The sequence below is a fragment of the Natator depressus genome, chromosome 2, assembly GCF_965152275.1.
Source record: "Natator depressus isolate rNatDep1 chromosome 2, rNatDep2.hap1, whole genome shotgun sequence".
Taxonomy (NCBI): domain Eukaryota; kingdom Metazoa; phylum Chordata; order Testudines; family Cheloniidae; genus Natator; species Natator depressus.
The window spans coordinates 174,244,305-174,269,163 of record NC_134235.1 but is presented as its reverse complement, the minus strand read 5'-3'; the positions used below and the strand labels follow the sequence as shown (position 1 = coordinate 174,269,163).

At 40.8% G+C, this 24,859-nt stretch overlaps 1 protein-coding gene across 3 annotated transcripts in view; it reads right to left on the bottom strand.

The window, feature by feature from the left end:
- The window catches only part of AMPH (amphiphysin), a 167,585-nt gene that overhangs the window by 14,951 nt on the left and 127,775 nt on the right, over positions 1–24,859 (bottom strand). For 2 of the 3 annotated variants that reach the window (XM_074945325.1, XM_074945326.1), the window contains exons 12-17: positions 23,786–23,899; positions 19,152–19,175; positions 16,087–16,110; positions 13,519–13,551; positions 9,591–9,641; positions 7,018–7,140 (exon numbers count right to left, since the gene is read on the bottom strand). In XM_074945325.1, coding sequence (XP_074801426.1) covers positions 7,018–7,140; positions 9,591–9,641; positions 13,519–13,551; positions 16,087–16,110; positions 19,152–19,175; positions 23,786–23,899 — 369 coding nt within the window. The remainder of the gene's footprint in view (positions 1–7,017; positions 7,141–9,590; positions 9,642–13,518; positions 13,552–16,086; positions 16,111–19,151; positions 19,176–23,785; positions 23,900–24,859) is intronic. The other variant, XM_074945327.1, reaches the window with a different exon arrangement.

The following is a 24,859-nucleotide window of genomic DNA, read 5'->3' as shown; positions in this document are numbered from 1 at the left end:
TCTAATCTTCTGGTATTGCCTGCAGTCACATCATAAGCCCCAAACATGTCCAGATGCCAGGGCAAGTCAATTGCTATCAGCAGCGTTACCATGGAAACCTCTCACAGCTTTATCCTGTTAAAATTAGTGTTATATAACTTTATTATTATTCTCCTTTGAAGCTACCAAAGCTGACTTCTTGAATTTTTTTTACCTATTTACACCACAAGCTTGAGTGAGACTTTAGATGCATGAATATATGAACAAAGATTGATCATAAAAATGATAATTTCTTTTAAGACGTAAACACACACACACACCCCCACCAAATGCAATTTTCTGCTGAGTCGACTTATCAATATAAAAAAAGTGTGTTATATAAAAATGGTCTCTCTCAAACTGGCACTTTTGCTGCCTAGTACCCTGGCTTTTTGTATGCTTACTGGGAAACTTCCACGGTTTAGGTACCTTCAGTTGTTTATGTCGTCCAATAACCTGGCTTTAGCCCTCTTCCCAAAGTGCTTTATCATATGTCCATAGATAAGGTCCAGTCCTTGGGATTTGCTTGGTTCACACTTCTATTGCATCTTGGACCTTACATATGAGAGAGATCTTTCTGAAGCCAAGATTCTCAGTTGGATATGTATCCACGGTTTTAGATTCTCTTGGTCTGTCCTCTTGAATAATCCATCTTGTGTTTTGCACCAGTTCTGTCCTCATCTTTACATGTCAGCATGCTATTTCTCTGTCACAATCTCTAACATATATGTCCCAGAACCCTCAGTTTTAAAAGAGCCTCATGCTCCAATTTGGCACCTGCAATTAGGTGCAAGCACAAAATTTTAGCCACAGTTAATTGCAGGTTCAGTCCATAGCACTTCCATACCTAACTACCTCATTGCACTCCCAAGTCAGCTAGTGAGGCATCTACATGCCATAAATTGCGTCCACAACTAGATGCAGCCACAATTTTGTAACCTCAGATGGAAGGCTGCTTTTTAAAATGAAGCCCAGGGTATGCTGTACTCATTTTGTGCTTGCCAGGAACTTAGCAGGTGAGAGTCTCATGCATAGTTGAATAGAACTATGAAAAAATATAGAATTTAGTTTAGACTTTGATTAATTTAAGGGAGGGGGCACCCTGCAAGCAGGCATTACCAGTGGTTCTCACAATAAAAATTTTGGTGGCCTCAGAGTGCGGGCACCAACTCTGGCTGCTGGCCTCACTGACACTTTTTCCTAAAATACTTATTAACTTGAGGAAAAACAAATAAATATGCACGTATGTACACATCCAGATCATTGTCATTTATTTATGTAGGTTATTTTTACGGACTCAATAATAAAAGTAATGCTGTGAAAAATACTTGTATGTTAATATCACTTTTCACAGTAAGTTCTGGCAAACTAAGACCTGGATGGAGGATGGCGGGGGGGAGAGGCTGAGGCAGCAGAGGCCGGGGCAATGGATGTGGGGCCCCGCCACCGTGTGGGTTGGAGGCATGGGTCGGCGTCTGGGGCTGGGGGTCGGCACCCTGAGCTAGCACCCACTGGAGTCCATAGTCAGCGCCCACAGTTGTGTGGCCAGGGCTGGGGATCAGCACCCACTGCCACGCAGCTGGGGGTCAGCACCTGGAGCTGACACCTTCTGCTGTGCAACTGCTGATCAGTGCTTGTGTTCCATGCCCATTGCTGCACAGCCAGGGCTAGGAGTCAGTGTCCTGAGCCAGAACCTGCTGGAGCCTGGGGTTGGTGACTGCTGCCACATGACCGGAGCTGGGGATCTGCACCTGGGGCTGGGGGATCAGCACCCATGGCCAGCACCTGCCAGAACCCAGGGTCAACATCCAAGAGCAGTGCCTGGGGTCAGCGACCAGGGCTGGGGGTCTGCTGACACTGGGGTTTGGGGTCTGCGCCTGCTGCCACACAGCCAGGTCTAGGGGTCAGCATCCAGTGCCAGCACCTGCCAGAGCCCAAAGCCAGTGCCTGGGATCTGCACCCAGGGCCAGCAGCTGCTGTAGCTCAAGGTTAGCGCCTGGGGTCAGTGACTAGGGCTGGGGATCAGAGTGCATGGACGGGGGTCAGCGCTTGGGGCCAGCGGCCACCAGTGGGATTGGGGGTCGGTGCCACACAGCCAGAGTCGGGAATTGGAGTCTGAAGCCCCATGGCTGGAGCCCTAATCTGCAGACAGGCTCCTTAAGTCCCTGCCGCCCAACCACCCCAGGGCGGAAGTCTGAGCCCCACTAAGTCCCCCATCCCCCTCACAGGTAGAGAACTCACCTTGCTCCTTCAGCATTGTGCCCCACCTGTCTCCAGAGACGTGCAGAGTGACGCATCCAGGGACAACAGGGAGGAAGGGGAAGAGCCCAATGCTTTGCCACCCACACCCCTCTCCCCCATCACCGCCCAGGAAGGTGGTGTGGACACAGGAAAGCCCCCTGGTGGCCGCATTAGACCCAAGGCACAGGAGAGTTCTCTCAGAACTACTAAGTGTAACTAATAAAACAGGGATCTCTGAATAGCCCCCATAAACATCAGTGTGTTCCATACAACATACAAATGGCTAGGAAATGAACATAACACGGTTAATTAACTTTCACATTAAGACACCACATTGTTGCCTTCATTTCAAATCCAATCTCTTATTTTCCCCTACGTCTTGAATATGAATTACTACTATATTTGGTGGCATATTCTGACATTTCAATTAATGCACATCTTCCCCACACGTGCAGCAGGACATCTGCCCAAAACATACAGCCATACTCAGAGTTGTGGTCAGTGTTTGGCCGAAGATGTACTGGAGTTTGAATGAAAAATGGACACAGTGGAAGGAGCATTTTTTAAATCAGAAAAAGAAACAGCACAATGGCTAGCGTATTATGTGCTTTTTACATGGTATTCTACTGCTATCTTTGACTAGTGCATAGAAATAGGTGGCAGAACGGTCTCCAAAGAGCTGCATTAGTGATGAGACTGCCCTTCCTATATCAACATAAGCTGATGACGCCTCTACTTTCCCTGGTTCTACAGAACACTGTTAGAAGATAGCATAAGTGTACATGTTGCACCTTGGAATGCCAATCACTTTCTTCCCCACAAAAATGAGAAAAAAAAACACAACAGATCAATTGTTGCCAACAACTAATAAAAAGCTGCAGTTGGTCTATGGCACTTGAGCCCTGAAGGAGAAAGGAAGGAGCATGAAGCAAGTTCCTGTACTGCACTGACATAATGAGACACTGGAATGAGGACACAGGGGAACACAAATGGAAGAATGGCTTGTTTTTTTCTCCTTTCACTCCCCACATTAAGTATTTTGTTGAAGAAAAATGGAGGAGGAAAGAATATACCCATGTGTCTGACACAGCAGAAAATACCAGACTGATTTTTCAAGAACTATTCACATCTAAGGGCCATTTGTGTTAGTAGGAGTTATGCCTGAATAACAAGTACTTCAGGATTTGGCCTTTGGAAAATATACTCTTATATTACTGAATGAGACCTATTGGTAGGGACCTGAAGCTTACTATAAGCTAACATATTACTTAAATCAGCTACTTACAGCTGGTTGAAAAAACAAATTTAGTCCCTTCCTCCCCACCCCATTTGCAAATCATTAAAGTACCAACCTGGATTTCTGCAAATTCATTTGTTGTTTCTAAGTATTTACTAAACAATTTGGGCAATCAATTTTCAGGCAAAGGATGGTTTTTGAACAGTTCCCTTTGTCTACTTGCTATTCTTTGTGTGTGTGCGCAATTTATTACTTAAGCCATGTCATACTGATTCTGTTCACTCACTTGGTGACTGAAACATTTTAAAACAGGAGACTGAGGATTAAAGAATCACAAGTAAACAACAACAAGGCCAGATTCTGACAGCTACTACTCACTAAGAGTTCATGCTGCACAAGAAGCCCCTTTGACTTACATGAGAATATTCAGATAGCAAATTTCCCAAGATATGCATTCAATTATAGAGGGACTTATCCATAAATCACATCTAAGGTACCTCTATCCCCATTTTACAGATGGGAACTGAGGTACAGAGAGACTTAAGGGCCAGATTTTTAAAGGTACTGAGGTACCTGACGCTACAAATATGAACCTAGTGGGATTTACAGAAGTGTCTAGATGCCTATTGGCCATTGACATAATTGACTTCAGGTGCTTCTGTAAATCCCACTAGCTGCCTATATGCATCTTTAGACACTTAAATAAATACCACTGAGAATCTGTTCCAGAAGGTACGTCTACACTACAGCAGCGAGGCTCCCAGCCCGGACTGAGAGAGACAGGCTAGTGGGGCTTGCACTATCATTCTAAAAACAGCTGTGTAGACAGCACTTTAAAGTCGTGGCTTGGGCTGGAGCTTCAGTGCCTGACACAACTACTTCTAAATGATGTCTACACAGCTACTTTTACAGCACTAGTGCAAGCACTACTAGCCCGAATCTTCTGACCTAGGTGGCTCGCTGATGTGAGCAGTGTCAATACCCTAAGCGACTTACCAAGGGCACACAGGAAGATTGTGCAGGAGCAGGGACTTTAAGCTCTGACTTGGTAGACTTGGGTTCGTGTCCTGATAACTGGACTATCCCTTCCCTTCCTTCAAATTAAATGAGACCCACATTATGCTGGAAAATTTACCCTAGCCCCACAAGGTTGGCAATACATGTCCAAGGTACATTTTCTGGCATAGCATGGTCTGACAGGAAATATACTACAAGCAAATTACACCTATCGATGATGCCACAGTAATTGGAGTATAATGTAAAGCCAGAAGAGATACATAGTGGGAGAAAATTTACAAATATTTTATAACACACATTTTTTAAAAATTCACATGGATAAACTGAATGCAGGACTCCTATTGAGGAATGTTTTCATATATGGTAGCCTTATCAAATGTTGGCCTTTGACCTTTTGTCTATTTCTTCTTTAATCTTAATCTTCAAAAACTCTTCTTATATCACATATTAAAAGCTATTTTTCTAAAGTAACATTTGCTTCTCCCACTGGAGCAGATTCCAACAGTAAACCTACCGCATGTGTTATTAAAATCAGAATGTTTCGTTTCTTATTTCCCAGAGGACTTTTTTTCAAATGAGCAAGAACTTAGTTTCATTTACAAAATAAAACAAAGCAGAGAAAACCTTAACAAAATCATTTAACTGCTATTTAATATCTATCATCTATCTTCTGAATTGCTACTAAGTCGCCCTCATTCTGGCTGTGAAGAATGCTTTCTGCATGTGAACTAATGCAGTGATACAATACATTTACTTGAGTCTGCAGAGAGACTGCGTGAAACAGCAGTTCTAAAAAAAGGGTGAACGTCCGCATTATGACTATTTCAATATAAACAAACCTCCAGCTATTCTCTAGTCAGTGGCCAAAATACGGGTTGGTAGTATGATTTTGAGTAGAGTGCCATGGCACATATGATAAGGCCTGTTCACCGCAGTACATATGCCATAAATAAATTCTATAGATAATACGTTTGTCTAAATGGAGACAAGTGCTGTTTTGATTTCATATAGTCAAACAGGAAAAAGCAGACGTCCACTTCATCTACCCCTAGTGAAACGGTGGATGAAGAAAGGCCTAATCCTAATAAATACCTAACTTCACAAAGTAGATAGCACCAGAAAATGAGACACAGAAACTTGTCCATGTCACCCATCAGGCCCTCTGATTCCCCAACCAATGCCCCTATCTCTGGATCAAACTGCTTCCTGAGGGTCATAAAAGATGAATGAAACACTCATTGACTTCAATGGCAGAAGGACAGGCCCATAAAGCAGTTCTTTTCCTGTCTAATTCTGGTCATGTGTCTGTAACAGTCCACAGGAAAATTCCAGACTCCGTTTTGGGCCTCACTGAACTGAATTTTTGGAGTAGCCATGAGGAATATCAAATAATTCTTTGGAGTATTTTACTAACTCTAAAAAGGAGTAATTAAGGTGCCTTCAAAATGAGGGTGATGCCTCAGATGTCTTCCAGACAAATTCCTCTCTTCCCACACAATGTGAGTAAAAAGCAATGGTGATATAATCTGATTTAATAACCTTTAATGTGACTTGTAGGAAGTCAGGACTTGGCCCAGTGAATACCTGTTCAGATTCTAACAGTGACAGACCACTAGTTACTGACCTGGAGAAAGATAATAGGGCCTGTGGAAGCAGATACACGATTAGGCTGGCAATCAACAGAAATGTCATTTTTTTTTAGATCATGGATTCTCAGCACTGGGGTGAAACCCTCCTGGCCTTTCCATATTGCTAAATAGAAAGGATGCCCTGGCTAGATGGAAGGGGGCATCAATGGTGGCACCATTATGGAAAAAGGGAGATCCAATATGGAAAAGACTGAGAACCACTGGCTTAGAGTACCTCTTGAAATCTAACAGCTTGGCTGGGGAGGAGAGGGAAGCAGCTCAGGCAACCTTGTTGAGGTTTTCTTTGAGAGCTATCATCTTTTCCCACAACATTTGAGTCCCAGTTTTCTGAATGTTGACTTTGAGACCTTCAATTGGATACCCTCAATTGGCTTTGGAGCTCAGTTCTCTGGCTGACTTCCAACCTTAGGAGACTTGTATAAACCTGTGTTTTGGTTTCTATTAGGAAGCAGTTCAATGCTCAGGCAAACAACATTCAAGGTGTACATCAGCCCAGTACTTCTCTCTCCACTTGATCATCTTGAAAAGAGAAAAGCATGAATAGTGTCATTTATAAATGGTATCAATTCATTTCCCTGGTTATGTTTGTCTGACAGTTACAATATCTGAATCCACAGTAGTTCAGTTGAACTTCACTCTGAAACGTCAGCCATAAGAGGAAGGACATTTTAGGGTAAAAAGGCACACACAGCTTTTGGAAAGCCTGTTGTGACATGGGAGGCTAGAACGGAAACCAGCCCTAAAAGTAAAGAGGATAAAAATGGAGAGGATGGCTGCAATATGGTGGACATATACGCAATGATGAACAAAAAAAATCAGATGAAAGCTGGGGCATATGAGGTAGTGGTCACTCACCACAGCTTCCTCTGCTGGCTCACTAGGCTCAGCAGGCAGAGCTTCCTGTTCAGGAGCCGCGGCCGGAAGAGAGAGGGGTTCTTCAGCCTGGGGTTCCAAAGATGGAGCTTCTTCTGCCTCAATCTTATTTAGGTTTTTGTTTTTTTAAATGAAAAAATCATTGAACATTTGAAATTGGGGAACAGGAAAGTGCACAACTACAGTTCTGTATTTATTATAATTCTCTTTCCCTGGTAGCTGTCATAACGGGCTTGATCCTGCAGACCCATGCCTCAGAGGATAGCAGAACTGGGCCTCGTAACAATAATTAACACCTAGCATTTTCATCTTCAGAGCACTTTATATATATTTAACTGATCCTCACAACATCCTTCTGAGGTAGGGAAATATTATCATCCCAGTTTTAGAGGTAGAAAATGAGGCACAGAGAAATTAGATGACATGAACAAGGATATTCTGAAAGTCTGTAGCAGAGCCAGAACCTGAACTCAGAGCTCATAAACCCCAGTCCAGTCTCTAAACCACAAGGCTATTGTTACTATGAGATTTTAAAACAATCCCTTGTTCTTTTATAGGCAGTTTTGTCTGTTCTGAAAATATATGGTCCCTGTTCTGTCTATTTATGCTGGATGTAATCATACCAGACAGCCATTTATAGGGAGCAAATATCATGGACCGAAACAATTTGCACTCCTGCTCTTTTCCAGATCCATTGTCTACCCTTTTTCCCATTAACAGTTTATTTAAATCTGGCAGAATGAAAATAACCAGATTGTGATGAACAAGCTCTCCCTCTACCAGTTAACTCCAAACCAACTATGTGGAATCCATCTTCTGAGCCATGTTACCGCGATTCAGAGTCTGACGAATTTTAGCATACATTTGTTGTTAGCATAAGGATGCATCCAGGAACACCAGTCCTGGCACAACCTCAGCAGCAAAGTGCCCCCCCTCAAAAAAAAAAAAAAAAAAAAAGAGAGAGAGAAAGCTTTTCCACCGTTTGTAAGACAGTTTCCAAGCAATTAATGTAACAGCGGTTAGTTTGGGGGTAAAAATACTTAGGGCAGGATTTGTTCCATATTGAAGGAGAGCTACAGGTTGGGATCACTTACACAGAATAGCTAGCTCAACCAGACAAAATAACCTTAATGGATTAGTCCACCATGAACAAAATTACTCTGTACATTGCAAAGCTCAGAAGTTATTGAGTTCAGTCAAGCATCTTCATTCACATTTAATAACACTTTGGGTGAAAAGTCTCTTGTGATATAAAAGGCAGCCTCTATAAAAGTCTCTAAGATTAAAACATTTTCTTTTTCAATATTTTTCAAGTAAAATCAAGAGGTCTTTACTTATTTTTCACTCATTCCTTAAATAGGCCAATTCCCACTGCAGTCAATGGAAGTTTGCCTAAGTAAGGATGTCAGGAGTTGGCACAGTATAAAGACACTCATTATATTGTACCATGCTGTGCAGCACATTTCTATGTAGTGAATTAATATTAGCTGTACGGTATTTCACAAAGAAGACATCAGAAACTGAAATGAAAAACACTAGGCAGTTCTATCTAGGGAGTCCACTAATAAGTTTCCTGAGGTTTAATACTATAAGTAATTGTAGCTACTTAGACAATTGTTATAATGCAGATTATATTGATTTTCTTCAAGTTGCTTGCACACAACAGGATTTATCAAGTAATCTGCAGTCTATTTGCCATGTTTGAACTTCAGCTAAATACTGCCCAGAGTACACTTATTGAATGATGGAAATACACTATTTGATTATGTTTCTGGATATATGCATATGCACATGCACTGTACAAAAGCCACACCAAATAATATTCTCAAACTTTTCCTGTTTGCCAGCTGACATATATAGTGCATGTCTATTTCCTACTATGCTGATACTTCATATTTTTACATCACCTTTAGCTAAATCAAGACTGCAGTAGAGTATTGGTGAGAATAAGTTGTCTACCAGAGCATGGTCACTTGCACAAACATTTCTAAACCCCCATATGATAATAAAAATGAATGTGTCTGATTAAATATATGAAAAACCACTAATCAAAAGTAATATTTCCAGCTGGATAAATTGTGACAAAGACAATGTATTATTGTACCAGAATAAAGTTGGTGACATTTTGGGCCAGCATCTACTTGGTTAACATTGCACAGTGGTGTTTATTAATACCCTTTCTTGGTTGAAATGACTGCACCAGTTATAAAAACAAATATAAATTATGTGCAAACTGACCATTGCTGTTATATTATAAAACTAAAATTCTAGAAATTAAATTTGGAATATTTAAAAACATTCCTTTTTAAGATGCTGGGTGCGGGGCAATATTTCTGGTTGTTGTGGGGTTTATTTTGTTTTGGTTTGCTTTTGTAGAAAAATGTTTGAGTGGGGAAAAGTTCACAGCTACACAGAATCCTTAGCCCAATGTTGCAAGCAAAGGGTACAGGATTTAAAAGATGGAAGCACATCAGTGCAATAGAGGCATTTGCAAAAACACAACACAACAATATTTTAAGGGATATTTTAAAAAAGGAATAAAAGCCACAACTTACCAAGTTATCTACCACATTCTGATTTGATTGCACTGTGAATAGAGAAGTATCCTAGGGATATACAAGAAGGAAGCAGGAAAAAATATTTTAAGCAAGCTTGTAGAAGTCTACCAAAGGCTTGATTCTGTAAGGCTTAGTCAGGCAACCCTCTCATTGATTTCAGAGCTTTACCTAAGTAAGTGATGGAGAATCAGATTCCCAGACAGATCATTTTAATAAGTTTACCTCAAATGTAGACAGTTAAACATTTTTCATTCTTCCATAAAGTATTTCTAAAAATCTATTAAACATTATCCTGATGAAGGCATAGAAGTGTAAAACTGAGTTCACAATCTCACAATACACCTAACTTACAACAGCTCCATTAGAGAGACAAGGTGGGTGAGGTAATAGCTTTTATTGGATCAACTTCTGTTGGTGAGAGAGGCAAGCTTTCGAGCTTACTCAGAGCTCTTCTTCAGGTCTGGGAAAGGCACTCCACGTGTCACAGCTTAATACAAGGTGGAGCAGATTGTTTAGCATAAGTAGTTAGCACATACTGTAAAGGACCATTCAAGGTAGAGGGATAAGCGTCTGGGGGCAGGTCTACACTACAGCGGGGACTGACACTCTGAGACCCATCAAATTGACTGCAGATCGCTCTCCAGTCAACCCCTGTACTCTACCCCCGACGAGAAGAGTAAGGTAAGTAAACGGGAGAGTTTCTCCTGTCGAACCTTCCCCCCCAGCCCGGTGTAGACCCCGCGGTAACTCGACCTAAGGTACGTCGACTCCAGCTAGCCCAGGGAGTTGCATAGCATAGGGCAACTTACCGCCGTAGCGTAGACAGTCTATGATATGCTTTTAAGGACAGAAACACAGAATAAGCAGTCCGGGGGGTGGGGGAGAGGAGAACTAAGGTGGCTATAGCTCACCACTGTACTTTCCTGATTCTATGCTGTTCTGAGGCCTGGACTGGCTAAATTATGGCAGCCTGCCCCCATCTTTCTATGGGAGGCAGCTTTGCTCAGAATCTCCACAATGTTGTGCTGTGGCTCTGCCTACCCCTAGACATGCTCTCAGCACATCCCCTATATAAAAACCAGGATTCATGATGGGGTTCTTGGAGGATAATTTGAATCCATCTTCCTCAGTTCCTGCACTAAAGGAATTCTCCTTCAGCTGGACCTGGGGTTGTTAGGGCTCCTTTACGTGGTTCTGGCTCTTTTCCACATTGTAAAGTGGCTGGAGCAGGGATGAGAATCACAATCACAGAGCCCAGTTCTGCCTTCCCGCGCACCCTAGCAACATGGTCTATTCGTATTTACCAGAAGACAGTTTGGTAAAATGATTGGTTGTTGTCAGCCCAATGATTATGTTACATTTTATGTCACATTACAGGATAGTTTCAAAATCAATGAAGACATCTTTAAAAAACTGAAAAGAAACTCATAAGAAAAAAAGGAATTTAAACAATGAACCATACACTAGCACAGAACTTTCAGACAGTTAAAATCTGCTTATCCACATGAGATGGGGGATGTGAAAGAAAGTTAAATAGGTTTTTTTCACATAAGTATGGAATTTTGGTACGTGTATCAGATTTTAGTATTTCACATAACAGATTTAGATAACTAATGTTTTACTAAATCTACAAATGTTAACTAAGCACTATCTGGTCTTCTGACTTCCTCTGGGGGGTTATAATATAAAATAGACATTGGGCTGTTTTACAAGTTGAGTGCATTGTGTGCAATAACTTTTACATTTGTTAAATGTTTATTATAAATACACAAATTCTCTTCTGCCTTTCTTTGGCAGATGATAGCACTAGCTAGACAGCTCAAGCTGTACAGCTGTTCCAAAAAAAAGGTTAGTATATTTTGTGAAACATTTTCAAAGAGTGGATTTTTTTATTTCTTTCAAGAATTTTCATGCTTTTTTTGATGAAAGTTTTAGAATTAGATTTTTTTTTAAATTAAAGAAAATTTTTTGTTTTGGTGGGGAAACCTCCCACTCTCCCCCTTCTTTGCACACTTTCTCCCATTTTCTCCAATGGAAAAAAGTTTAAAAGGGAGACAAAGTATGGATTTTTCTATCACTGTCTCACCAGCAAAGGACAAACAAAAAGCTTTACAGATTAAAAAAAAAAAAATCAAACACTTACAAAAATGTTCAATTTGAATTTTTACTGACATTGAAATGTGGTAAGAAATACCTCAAATTTGTTGAAACAGCATTCTTCAACAATTTTTTTTTAAATCAAAAAACATTTTGACCAGCTCTGCATGGCTGTTTTATAGGTAAAGTGCATTGGATTCAATAGCTTTTAAGTTTTCTAAATACTTCAGCAAGAGAAGAGTCTGGCCAACATTCATTTGAAAATCCTATCCTAAAATTTCAGTGTCAATTTAAAATCCACATGTAATGAGGCAGATTTTTAAGTACTGGCCTCCATTTTTGTGTTTGTAATTATTTGCTCTATTCTGTTCTACCCTGCTTAAGTTCTTTTCTGCTCCCATCACAGAGTTATCTTAGCAGGTGAAGATGCATAGATGTCCCTATGATGTAAACTGTCCCACCAAATAATTGTGGATTTAAAATTGCACCCATAATTTGCAGGTGCAAAGATGGAAGACCACTTTTAAAAATCTGGTCCTTTATATGCAGTCAGGTCATTCACAAAATACTAAGGATAAATTCTGGTCCTCCTGAATTCGATGAGAGCTTTGATTTAAGTGGTACAAAGATTTGGTTCTGTAAGACATTAAGGGTGAGATTTTCTTATCCACTCCAGACCCATTGTATGGGTAAAAGGGCTGGAGCAGCATTGAAAGCCCCAATTCTAGCTGTGGGAGTTGGAAGCTAAGGTGCCTTCTGAGGGCCACACCACAAGACTTAGTGTAAGGGGGGATGAGTGTGGGAAAGGCATCAGGAGAGGGGCCACAGCACTGCAGAGATTCCAAGCAGCATGCTGTGGCCCATAGGGTAGCCCACGGACGCTGCTGTATCTCAGATAGGATCCAGGGCTGACTAAGTTATGCTGGGGGCCCTGGAGCAGCCCAAGATTGTGAGGGTGCAAAGGTCACTTAAAGCAACTTTTCCCCATCATACCCCCTTTTGCTTCACCTCTCAGAGGCCCAGCACTGAGTAAACACTAGTAAATTTCTGTGGTTAACAAATCTAGAACTAACTTCCTTACTGAAAATCAGATTTAAAAAAATGAACACAAAGGTGTACACAAGTATAAAAGTTGGTGGAAGAATATGAAACCCACACTTAATATTTTGCGGTCTGAGTAAACTCACTTCCAAAAAATTCAACTAGAAATCTAACACACAGTAGCTTACTGGTGGAAACCTTGGCCCATAGAAGTGGTGGGAGTTTTGTCATTAATTTCTGTGGTGCCACGATTTCACCTGAAATATTGGGGCCATATCAATGACATTTAGGGTGACCAGATAGCAAGTGTGAAAAATCAGGACAGGGATGGGGTGATAGGCGCCTGTATAAGACAAAGCCCTGAATATCGGGACTGTCCCTATAAAATCAGGACATCTGGTCGCCCTAATGACATTGGGTATGTCTACACTGAAGTCATGGGATGTGATTGCAGCTTGTACAGACGTACCGGTGCTAACTTTACTCAAGTTGGACAAGCCCACCCAAAACCCTGGTTAATTACTCATGGGGCCAGCCTATGCTGAAACCCATCTTGGAGCAGTTTTACTGCTCCAGTATCCGAGCTGGCTAGATTAAAGCTAACTTGGGTATAGCAACATGAATATGCCCATTATGTACGATGTTTGGAAATGGAAGGGGTAACTCATGGTCTGGTATTGTCCTCTGCTCTTTATGCTTCTGGCAGTTTGAGACTCGCAAAGCATAAGGCCAGTCCTTGTCCACTCTTGACAGCCCAGAAAATCTCTCAAACATATTTATTTCTTACCTGTGTGAATCCATTAAATGTGCTGCTGGATGCCTAATAGAAGTGGAAAGCAGAACAAATATTATTAGTTTATTAACTCAGAGAATAAGTCAATATATTCTTAGTTGAAAATTTTTTTAAAAATGCAAAAAATACACCAAAAATATAAAATTAAAAAAAAAGATGAAGGTCAAGACAGTGAGAGAAGCTACTTGGTAACTTTTTAATAGGCTAAAAAAGGCAGAATGATTGATTTTAGGATTTTGAAAAGACTGTAGGTGTATTTTTTTTTAGAAAATATAAAATACAAAAATGGGCCTTGATGGTTTAGTGCTGCACCACATTTTGGATAGTTGCATGAGAAATTTTCAACAAGATTAGCAAGGGGTTTAGAGAAGGCAGGGGGAACAAGTAAATGGATTGTTTATAAAACACAGGGTTATGTACAACCTAAGGAACTCTTTTTCTAGACTATGCTACACACTGGGGTAGGTACCTCTTCTTTATCAGCCTCAATTTCCTGGTACAATAATCCATATCTCCGGTTAGCAATTTCATCTTCAGATAAATCTGAGTTGTTGGTCTCATTGTCTTTGGGACTAGTTGAACTCTCGGTGCTAGCGTTTCTGGAATTTCCCACTTGAAACAGAACCAAGGGTCTAGCTATCTCCTTGCTTGGTCCAGAGTTGCTAATGCTTGCCTGCTCCCCGGATGAGCCTTGTTTTAAAGATACCTCCTGATTTTTATTGCTTGTGGTTACACCCATATCTTGCCAGCTATTATCTATACTTCCCAAGTCTTGGGTAGACCATTTATCACTAAAGCTTGGCCACGTGTTTTCCATATTACTTTCCTCTGAGTCTTGTTGCTTAGGGGAAAAGGGCCAGTTATCAAATCCATTTGTTTGGCCATCTGACAGACTAGAAAACCCCCAGGGATCATTATTAACTGTGGGATCCCAGTTTGCCAACCAGGGATCTGTTTCCAAGGCTCCTTCAGGGACACTAATGTTACTACTATGGTCTTCGATCACTGCAGGTGCTGCCCTAGCTACCAATTTATCTCCCACATTATCTAAACAAGAAGCACTGCACTTTGCACTAGCTTGGTCAGCTGTCTCAGGCTGCAGTGCCAATTCTTTTTCAAAGGGTATAAAGTCAGCTTGACCTTCATCAGCAGCACTACCATTTTGGAGGGTGCTGAAGCTATTGTCTTCAGTTTCTTTAACAGACTCTTCCGCACTGAATAATTCAGCATCACATAGAACTTTCCCAACATCTGCAGTGTCCTTTTCAGAGTGGTCTGTAACATCTAGGACAACATGTCCCAAAACATTTATGCGCTCCATGGCTGTACTCCCGCCAGCAACACTGCCAGCGTGGTCTACGTCATCCAAAAACTCTGTTTCATGGTCACGATTCCAGTTATCTAAGACATTCTCAGGTTCAACATCGGCACATTCTACATGTTTACATGTGTTCTCTACTATGTTAGCCCCATCTTCCAACCCTGCACTCAAACTTCCAGGAACCATTCCATCTATCTCTTGAATGACATTTACCCCTTTAAATTTTATTTGCCCATGATTTTCCAGGCCAGTTTCCTCAAGGTAATTGTCAACAGTTGTCTTAGTTTGCCCACTATTATATTCTGACTCCCATACAGTTTCTATCTCAGTATTTTCTACAATTTCATGGTCTCGTTTTGCTAAGCCCTTAAGAGGTTCTACTTCACTGTGTTCTTTATTTTCATAATCTGTCTCTTCAAACTCCTTTGTATGTTTTATCTCCTTGAAGTTAACAGCTCTGGTCTCTACCTTTTCACATGGCTCCACACCTGCCCACATAGACTCTTCTTCCTCCTGCTTCTTCTCCTCTGCCTTTTCCACATCACACGGGGATTCATCCAATAAGCTATCAGTTCCAATTATAGGCATCTCACAACTGGATTCATTTGCTAAAGGCTGATCAGGCTCCAAATCTTTGCATGGGATATTTCTAGCATCTGAATGTGCCTTCAGTGAAGTCCTCTGATTTTCATCTATAGAAGAGGACCCTGGTGCATGATCCTCCTGTTCACCTACAGCAGGCCAAACACTAACAGACAACGTGCCAGTGGATTCTCTTGAGGTTTGCTCCGCCTCAGGGAAAGGCAAAGAACCACCTGCAGTGATCTCCTGGCTGACACTGGCTGTGCTAAGTTCTAGGCCCCAGTTGAGTGAACCTAGATCAGTTTGGGATCTGTTAATATCTTCTGTTGACCCATTGTTTGGGTTTTCCTCCATGACCAGGTTACACAGGGAAAGACTTTTTGAAGAATCAGGCTTTAGGCAAGCAGAAAAGCAAAGAAAAGAACAAGATGAAAAAGATAACGGCGGACTTGATGAGAAAACACAAAATTCATATTATACTATAGTAATTTTAGTTTAAAGATAAAGAATGCAAAATAACTAAATCAAACAGCTTAAGGAAAAGTTATGTGGTTTGTAATATTTGGAGACAATTGCTACAATCTAAAGAATGGTATTGATAGATGAAAGAGAGAACACTAATTAAAAGATTAAAACAGAGTTTTAGTAGGTTTGCTTACCGGCTGCACCAGTTCACTGCTTGTCTGTATGGAAGAAAACCATATAAATAAATAAATGTAAAACTAAACCCTGTGGTTCATCTAAACTAGTGGCTTGTTTTTGTTTTTTTTTTGTTTGTTTGTTTTTTTTTTAATCAGTGCCACATAGATTACCAGTGGTTATGGAGCTGCTCAGTGGCTGATCACATGGTGCTGGCTCTCTTCCATGTTTCCAGTTGCTAACTCATTATAGCTAAATTAATATTAAATAGTTCCTTAACATTGTTGTTCCATGTAAGGAATTTCTGTGCTTGTCAAAAGGATCTTATACAATCACCAACAGAAAGGGAGATTGCTCTGCATGATCATGAATAGGATGGGAAGTGATCCAAAAGACAATAGTTCTGGTCTATACAGTGTAATTGTAGCCTTGTTGGTCCTAGGATCCTAGAGAGACAAGGTAATACTAGAGAGACCGACAATGGGTCTGATGTCATTAACTCTAGGGCCCTTTACACAACTCTGGCAGGGGCCTTACTGTAAAATAGGTCTGATTCCCTGTTATCATCCACCTTGCATAGACATTTGCATCAGTGCCAAATGGGTGTAAAATGCTGCCAAATTAAAATGCCAGCTATTTACAAACACTTTGCACTGGTACAAATGACTACACAAAATGCAGGGCAAAGGTGAATCTGGCTCAGTTTGTCTGTTAAGAGGAAGTTCACAATGTAATAAAGCTTGTGAAACCTCTGATCCAAACTATTTAACAGTGAAGCCCTTGTCAAGCTTGTTACTTGTTTTAACAGGAGTGGAGAGAACTAGAGTTAGCTATAAAAAAAAAAAGAAAAATATTGACAAGCTACAAAGGAAAAATGTGAGACAAGCAGACTTATATAAAACATCTACTATTCATTCAGTATTATAACTTCAAGAGGTTCTCAAGAGGTACACTGGCTTTGAAATTAAAAGTAAAAAATTGAATTCTAACTAGTGTGTGTAGATGAAACCTTAATTTTTCTTCTGGACTCTGTTTAATCCTCCCTAAGAAGCAGAGGTGAACATTATAAAAGCATCACACTTGCTATCTATTCATGCAACACGGCTGTAAAACTTTGCTACTTAAGGCCTTGAGTCAACAGAAAAGTTCCACAGATTTGTGTGCTGTTTAAGTCTGCACAAGGTCACAGATTAGAGTTCTTTGCTTCCTCAGGAGGTCTAGCCAGCCATCACTTTGACATAAAGTAGGAAGAAAGCTCAAGAAAACTAGCCCTCTTCTTGAACACCATTATACCTGATTCAGCAGCAGGAGATGGGAGAAAGAGCAACTGCATCTTCTACAGCAGTGGCTGCTTTTCTAAATGATACCAGAGTATGGTATGTCCACTGTTACTTTTAAATTTACTGTATTTAAAGATCAATTCTCTCTCCACCCCCTGAATTTTGAAAAATAAAAAATGAGGTGTCTATTGAAAGGAAGTTCAAAGGAAATACAACCTCAGAAAAGAGGTGACCAGTAGCACCCATTACCACCCTCCCATAGCTATTAAATACATGAAAATAAAAGCAGAAAATAGCAGTCATCAGCTTGACTGAGTGAACCCATCTTGGAACAATTCCTCAATATAAATACATCATCTTTGTTAGCACTGCCCCTTCTGTTCAGAAGCTGAGTCTCTCCTTCCCTTCATATAGGATTGCCTTCCACCTCTGTGACCAGATCTCGTATTTCTGGCCCCAGAGCTCTGAAACCCGGTTTGGTTTCCTTGCTGGCCTGTAATGCACCCTCGAAGGCTTTGCATGTTGTGCCTGAAGCAGTGGACATGAGGCAAAACTTTCTGGGGTCTATTGCTGCTGCTGCTGCTGGAGGGCAAACAAATGGGTTCAGGAGTGCTGAGGATATTCATGGAAAACTAGCACAGCAGAGATGTAGCAAAAAGATATAAGGCCAGATGCTCAGCTCATATAAATAAGTGCAGCTCCCAGGAAACCAACTATGCTAATTGACACTGGCTGAGGTTCTAGACCATTTACTTTTGTCTCTCTGTGCTTTACATGGGATGGGTGAGGAATTGTACATATGAATCCCCAGCATATGAGACATCTGCTCAGCAGGTAATGCAGGATTTAGAGAGAAGGTTCACTTTAAATCATTTAAATCCAGGAGTTGTTTCCCTCTTGAGATGAAATTTAACTCCACCTCCAGTGTGATGTGACCATAAATGGCAGCTGGGTACATATCTAGGCTCTTACCAAAACAGGCCGTCTAGGTCAGGACCTCATTCAAACTTATTGACTTCAATGAGCTTTAGATCAGATCCCTACTGTAAAGCTTTCTGACCTGGATTATGGCTTTGCATCAGATTGTTTTACATGTAGGTATTTAGACAGGTAAATCTTATTCTGGCTATCAATTAAGAACAGCCAAACCTTCCTTATACCTGTCAGAAAGCCTCTATGTGCATCGTCAAGGTGACTCCCAAATAACATCCCCTAATGGCTTTATACGGGACTCAGGATGGGATGAGCAACAAACACCTCTTGGGAGTGGAGCCGTGGCAGCACCAATGGCATAAAACGCACATTGTTAAAATAGGGTTTTGGCCGATTCATTCAGCTATAGGGCTCTGGCAGAACTCTGGCTGAAGATCCTATTTCCTTTTAAATTAAACCTCCAGAAAGATTTGTTGTATATGAGCTAGATGATAAAGGTCATAAAACCTTGTTAATATACTGCAATTTGTTGTTTGCACTAATACGCAAAATAAATCACTTTAAATTACATTGGTAAAAATGACTTTATCGGACCTTGAATCACCAGCATGGCAATTTTAAAGCCAAAAAATGTCACAAGTAGCAGAATCCTATTAACCTGGATGACAGTAGCTGTTTGTTTTTTGTTGTCCAAATAATACAGACTTTTTTTCCGTTCGTTCCTAATGGTGTTAGGTGGGCTTCACATACTTTAAAATATTCTGGCATTCTCTGTAAATGCTTCATTTTGCCTTATGTGAAATCCTCTAGAGTGCTACAGAATCAGAGGCACAGAAAACATCTCAATACGCAATGATAAATATCAATCTTACCGTCCATAAATCCCAGGGCAATGTCTGGAAAAAGGGCGAAAAAAGACATTGTTGAAAATATTGTTTGTACACTGTATGTTAGAACTTATCTATATAGTGCTGTAACTATACCCGGTACTTAAGCACAGCCTTAGTATATTTTGGGGGCTGGGGGAGGGCAAATGGAGGGTTGTGATAGTTCCTACTACAACAAAACTGCACTTGTCCAGTGAGATCACACCACTATGCATATGACTGGCATGTATGGAGAACTTCAGGTAGGAAGGATAGGTCCACCAATGGCTATTAGCCAGGGATGCAACACCATGCTCTGAGCGTCCCTGGCCTCTGTTTGCCAGAAGCTGGGAGTGGACGATAGGGGATGGATCACTTGATGATTGCCCGTTCTGTTCATTCCCTCTGAAGCAGCTGGCACTGGCCACTGTCGGAAGACAGGATACTGGGCTAGATGGATCTTTGGTCTGACCCAGTATGGCTGTTCTTATGTTCAGATCTCCCCAGTCTCCTATTACTGCAGAAATGGAGGCCAGCTACTTGGATCATCAACAGTCATCAACAGGTACACAAGTTTTGCGAGGGACAGTTGCTCATATAAGCCAGAGATCTGGCTTTCCAGTAACTGTAGGGTCTTGTCGCAATCCCTGTGCAAATCAGGGATGTACTGTTTTATTTTACAAATGGGGAAACAAAAGCAGAAAGATTGTGACTTGACCAATACCATAGAGAGAATTAGTAACAGAACCAGGAATTGAATTCAGGAGTCCCTTGCTCTCAATCCCTTGCTCAGCACGCTGGATTTCTATACCTCTGAATCTATTAAAATATTGATAAAATTTAGTGGCTTATCAGAAGGGCCAGCCTAGCTGCATGGCACAGCTGGGAGAAATTTTGTAGTGACTTTAGCAACATCAGAGGCAGGATGGGTGTCTCTGCCTCCCACAGCTATTAAATGATTAAGATTCCTTTCAAAAGATCAAGGAATATGTGGCCCTGATTCCCACAGACCCTAAAGAATAATCTTGTGTGACTGTTGTAAGGACCCAAGAAAAACCTATAGCTTTACGTGAAATTAAGTGACAAACTTTATACCCTCACAATTGGTTTGCATTGGTTTACATTCTGAACGTTCTCACCTTAAGCAAAAGGGCCAGAGAAAGATGGACAGACAAATGGATGAAAGAAAGCTAAGTTTAGTCCTGACATTAATATTCCCCCACATCCAAAGGGTGGCTGGGACACTTTACAATAGATAAAACTTGTGCTCCAAAGAGGTTACAAAATAAAAACACAACTACCAAAAAAAATTCAAAAACTGTTTTGAGAACTGCTACTAAATATTTGCCTAACTTTGAGGATGGAGCATTTTACATTTGCCTTCCTGTCTTGCTAAATGCCTGCACCCTAAATCTTCTGAAGGCCTGAAGCAAGTCTGCTGCTTATGTAATGAACTACTTCAATTTTTTATGACTACAAACCCCTTTCCATAAATCAAAATCAAGTAATTCAGTACCCAGCTTTCCTGTGGATGAACATCATCATCCGGTTCTCAACTAGTTTCTTCCCAGATAAGTATCTCTTTTATGGACATATCCCAATTGATATTTATCTGCATGCATCTTAATAGTCTATTAGCTAAATATCAGTACTTTCCTGAAAAATTATGGGCCCAGATCTGCAACCTTTGCTCAAGGAAACGATACGACTTATTGACGCTAAAAGTCCCATTGACTTTAGTGGTACTACATATGTGAATGAGAAGTAATTTTAAAGTCAAAGTTGGAGGGTTGCATCCCATGCTGTTGTCTGACATTAATACTACAATTAAGGAGCTGCCAGAATTTTCATTAGAAACCCTGTTTTGAGTTGTGGCTTTGTTGTTAGTGACAATAGTGGTGTTTGGGAAAATTTCTTTGCATCCCTTTATCTCTCTTCCCCCACAATGTCATAATCTTCCCCAATCCTTAAAACTCCATGGTGTGATGGCAACACAACTCTGGCATGTCAGCAGAACTATTTCTCCCAATTCTACTATTTTAAAAAGCACAAAAATTAAATTCCACAGTGCTGGTCTCTTTTAAGCTGATGGATGTGTCTCTAAACACTAGGGTAACCAGATGTTCCGATTTTATAGGGACAGTCCCAATTTTTGGGTCTCTCTCTTATATAGGCTCCTATTACCCCCCACCCTGTCCCAACTTTTCACATTTGCTGTCTGGTCACCCTACTAAACACACTCAAATAGCATTAACTTGACTGTTCAGATGCAAAATACCAACAGCCAAAAGAATTTAAAGTAACATTAACCCTAAGGGATGTTATCTCATTCCCATGCCAGTGGCACCTGAGGAAAAGGTGGATTTAAGATGTTAAAATCAGGCACTTGTGGGTGATATGGAGATTTGACAGCTGGGAGGTGGGGCAGAACTGTGTGCTCTAGGAGACAGGATACCAGCAGGACTCAGAATGAAGGTCAGAATGTTTCTTGGGTTGGGTTTATTAGCTAGGGGGGAAGAGACTAGGTGCTTGTGGGGTGCATGTGTAATAATAACTGGGGAGAGAAGGGACAGAACACAGAGGGTGGTCTGGACTGTGAGGATGTTGGGAGGTGGGGAAGTTACTGCTGGAAGAGTGGGATAGGCAGAGGGAGAATACTGCCAGGCACTTGTGGAATGAGGGTTACAGAGATCGAAAGGAGGTAGGGGCAGAGACGAGAGCAGACGGGCACTTTTCAGAGTCTGTTTGCAGTTGAGGGCATGTGGTGGGAGAATTAAATGGCAGGTTGAGAAGGCATTTGGGAGCCACTGCACAGAAGACTATGTTTATCTTCAGTACACTTCCTCAGTGCACTTTACTGAGAGGGGAAAAAAACCCCACAACAGTAAAACCAACACAAACTCAGAAAATGCACTTAAGGCAGGAACTCCATCCTTAGCGTCCCCCTCCCCTCCAGTATTACAGGGCTCTCCAAACACAGATCAGATTTCATCCAGTTACATCTAGTCAGAATAGTGGATTGTAAGTGAATTGTAATCCTCAAAGATATCCTCTGAGTGGGGGTAGCCACTATGTCTCACCCACACACAAGATAACCCCCTTCTGCATGTTTATGGGGGGGGGACGGGACGGGGGCGGTGGGAGAGTGTTTAGTGAATGCCTCCTATGCACCTACTTGGGAATACACAGACAATGTACATAGTCTCTGTTTAATAGTTCTCTATATTTCACGTGGGAAAATATTTCCAGCCACTGCAACAATAAAACCTACTGCAATTTGTACATTATCCTGTCAGTGCATGAATGCTCTTTTATGGAAGTTTCATGTTGTGTGTTTAATTCTCCCATTTCTCTAATCACATTCAGGATTATTAAATGAGGAGCTGAAAGGGCAGAGCTTGCAGAGTCAAAGCTGTGTGAATTTTCTGTCAATACTGAACGCATAAATCTAAAACCAAGGATTCTATTTTTTTTCAGGGAGGGGAATTAAACAACAAGCAGGATGTGACAAAGCTCCATGATAATTAAACATTGAAAACTGCAACTAGAAATCTGACTTGGAGTTTGGAGTGCTGATAGTGTGATGTTTTTCTGTCCCCACATGTATCAGTGGAAATCACCACAGGTCTATTATGTAACCAGGCATGCTCATCAAATAAATTAATTCATAGAGAGAAAGATCAGCAGAAAACCTGGATTGTCTCAACAACCTGGCTTGTCTTCTCACTTCTCCACCACTGTTGAGCTCCTGAACAATTGATTTAGACTCTAACTACATTACAGTTCAAATCATGTCAGGCCAGAATCACACTGAAACATGGTCCTTGCTAGCAGTGTTAACATGGTTTCTCTGGCTGCTGTACAAGAGACAGGTCCATGCTGGCCGGAAAAATTCTTATCACCCAACCAGAAGTAAGTGTATTTAGAAAGGATTCTATTAACATTATTTAGTACCAGTACAGACAGAAACTTAAAATTGCAGCTTCACTAGGTCAAGCCAGCAACTCCCATGTTGCCCATAATTCTGCTGAGGGAAGCTATCTTCGGTCAACATGGCATAGAGTGTTATATAGTACAGAATAATTCTTCCCTATAACATCCCACATGAAAACATGTGAGACAGTTTTATTTTATTTTTCTTATAATCATAACTAAAACAGATTTATGAAAAAGAAAGTCAATCAGGTCATATTCTGTACTTAGTACAAAGACTATCACAGCATAGCGGTAGTATGCTGCCCCTATAAGACTAAGTGTCTCCTGAGCCACAGACAGTCATAGCTGGATTTTAAAAAAGAACCTGTCAGCAAAGCAGGCTTGGGAAGATTACAACATTTTTTCTGAGTTAGTCTATGGTTTGAGAAAAAGGTAGAACATCAGAGTCAAAGCCATCAGTTACAGGTGGCTGCTCTGCTTAACTATAATCTCATATTAGCCTGACGCTTCTCTCTCTTCCCCTACCCTATCATCAGGTTGTACTGGTATTGCTGAAGTAGGAAGATGGATGGCTAATGAGAACTATGAAAGATCAAGTTTTTCAGAAATTGTAAATCCATCATTCATTAATTCATGAGGCAGATGTTTGTTACCAAATTCAACACACTCTATTCCTGTATAGCATACCTCTAGCAAAGAAATACCTGAGACATGGGAGAGTGTGTTAGGGTTATTCCTGTTGATACCACTTCTGGCTTGAAAGGATCAAAGTCCAGATCTAGCAAACATTCCTCTTTCTTCACTTCAGGAGCTTCATTCTGTTGGAGAAGAGATGCTCACTTAAAACTCATATAGAAACCACACCGTACAAGCAAAATATGAAGGTTTCCCATCTACCTGCAACCAGAGGGGAAAAGTTCTCTAAAGACTTCAGAGAATTCTCCATAGAATTCAGTGTTCACGACTGCCAGCCCTGATAAAAAACAAAAAAACACTTTCCCTTATAGCTTTAAGTTAAAGAGATTTGGATGCCTAATTCCCATCTGACATCCAACGTCCAACGTCCTGGGGTCCTCGGAAAATCCCAACAATAATGCTCGACTGTTTGTGAAAAGTTAACATAAAAGGACAATGAATATGTGTGAATCAAATTTCACTCTAATAAATGTCTGTGACTCCAAACTGTAGAGTCATCCACAGCCCTGCTTAAATCTTGCTACATTGATCTGTCCAAAAGTCTGCATTAACTACAGTAGTGCCTTTCTTATTCACAATTAATTGTCAAGCAAGGGCCTGATCCCAAGCTTAATGGAGTCAATACAAACATCTTTTTTGACTCATTGGGCTTTGAATCAGGCTCTGTGTGAACAAACATGAAAAAATAATTAGAATACTGCATCAGAAAGTGCTTCTTTTCACTAATTTCACAGTTACAACTTAGATTTAATTATTTTTCATAACTGTCCTAGTTTTTGCAATAAGACCTCACTAAAGCATTTGTTTTTTAAATTTTGGCAGAAAAATAGGGAGAGAAACCACTGGTTTTTTACATATGAATTGTGGAGTATGCAGGTTACTGAAGTGTTAATTTGTGAGGCTCTGGTGTATTGTTTTTAAAGGAATTCAGGTTAGCCACACCAGTGTGGTGAATGATAAAATACCACACACAAACACCTCTCTGGTGGCTAATGGTCTAAACAGATAGATCCAGAGAGTTTTAAAATGTTAAGGGTGAAAACACTGTAAATGAACTCTACTACTGGGAAATGGCAGGTTCA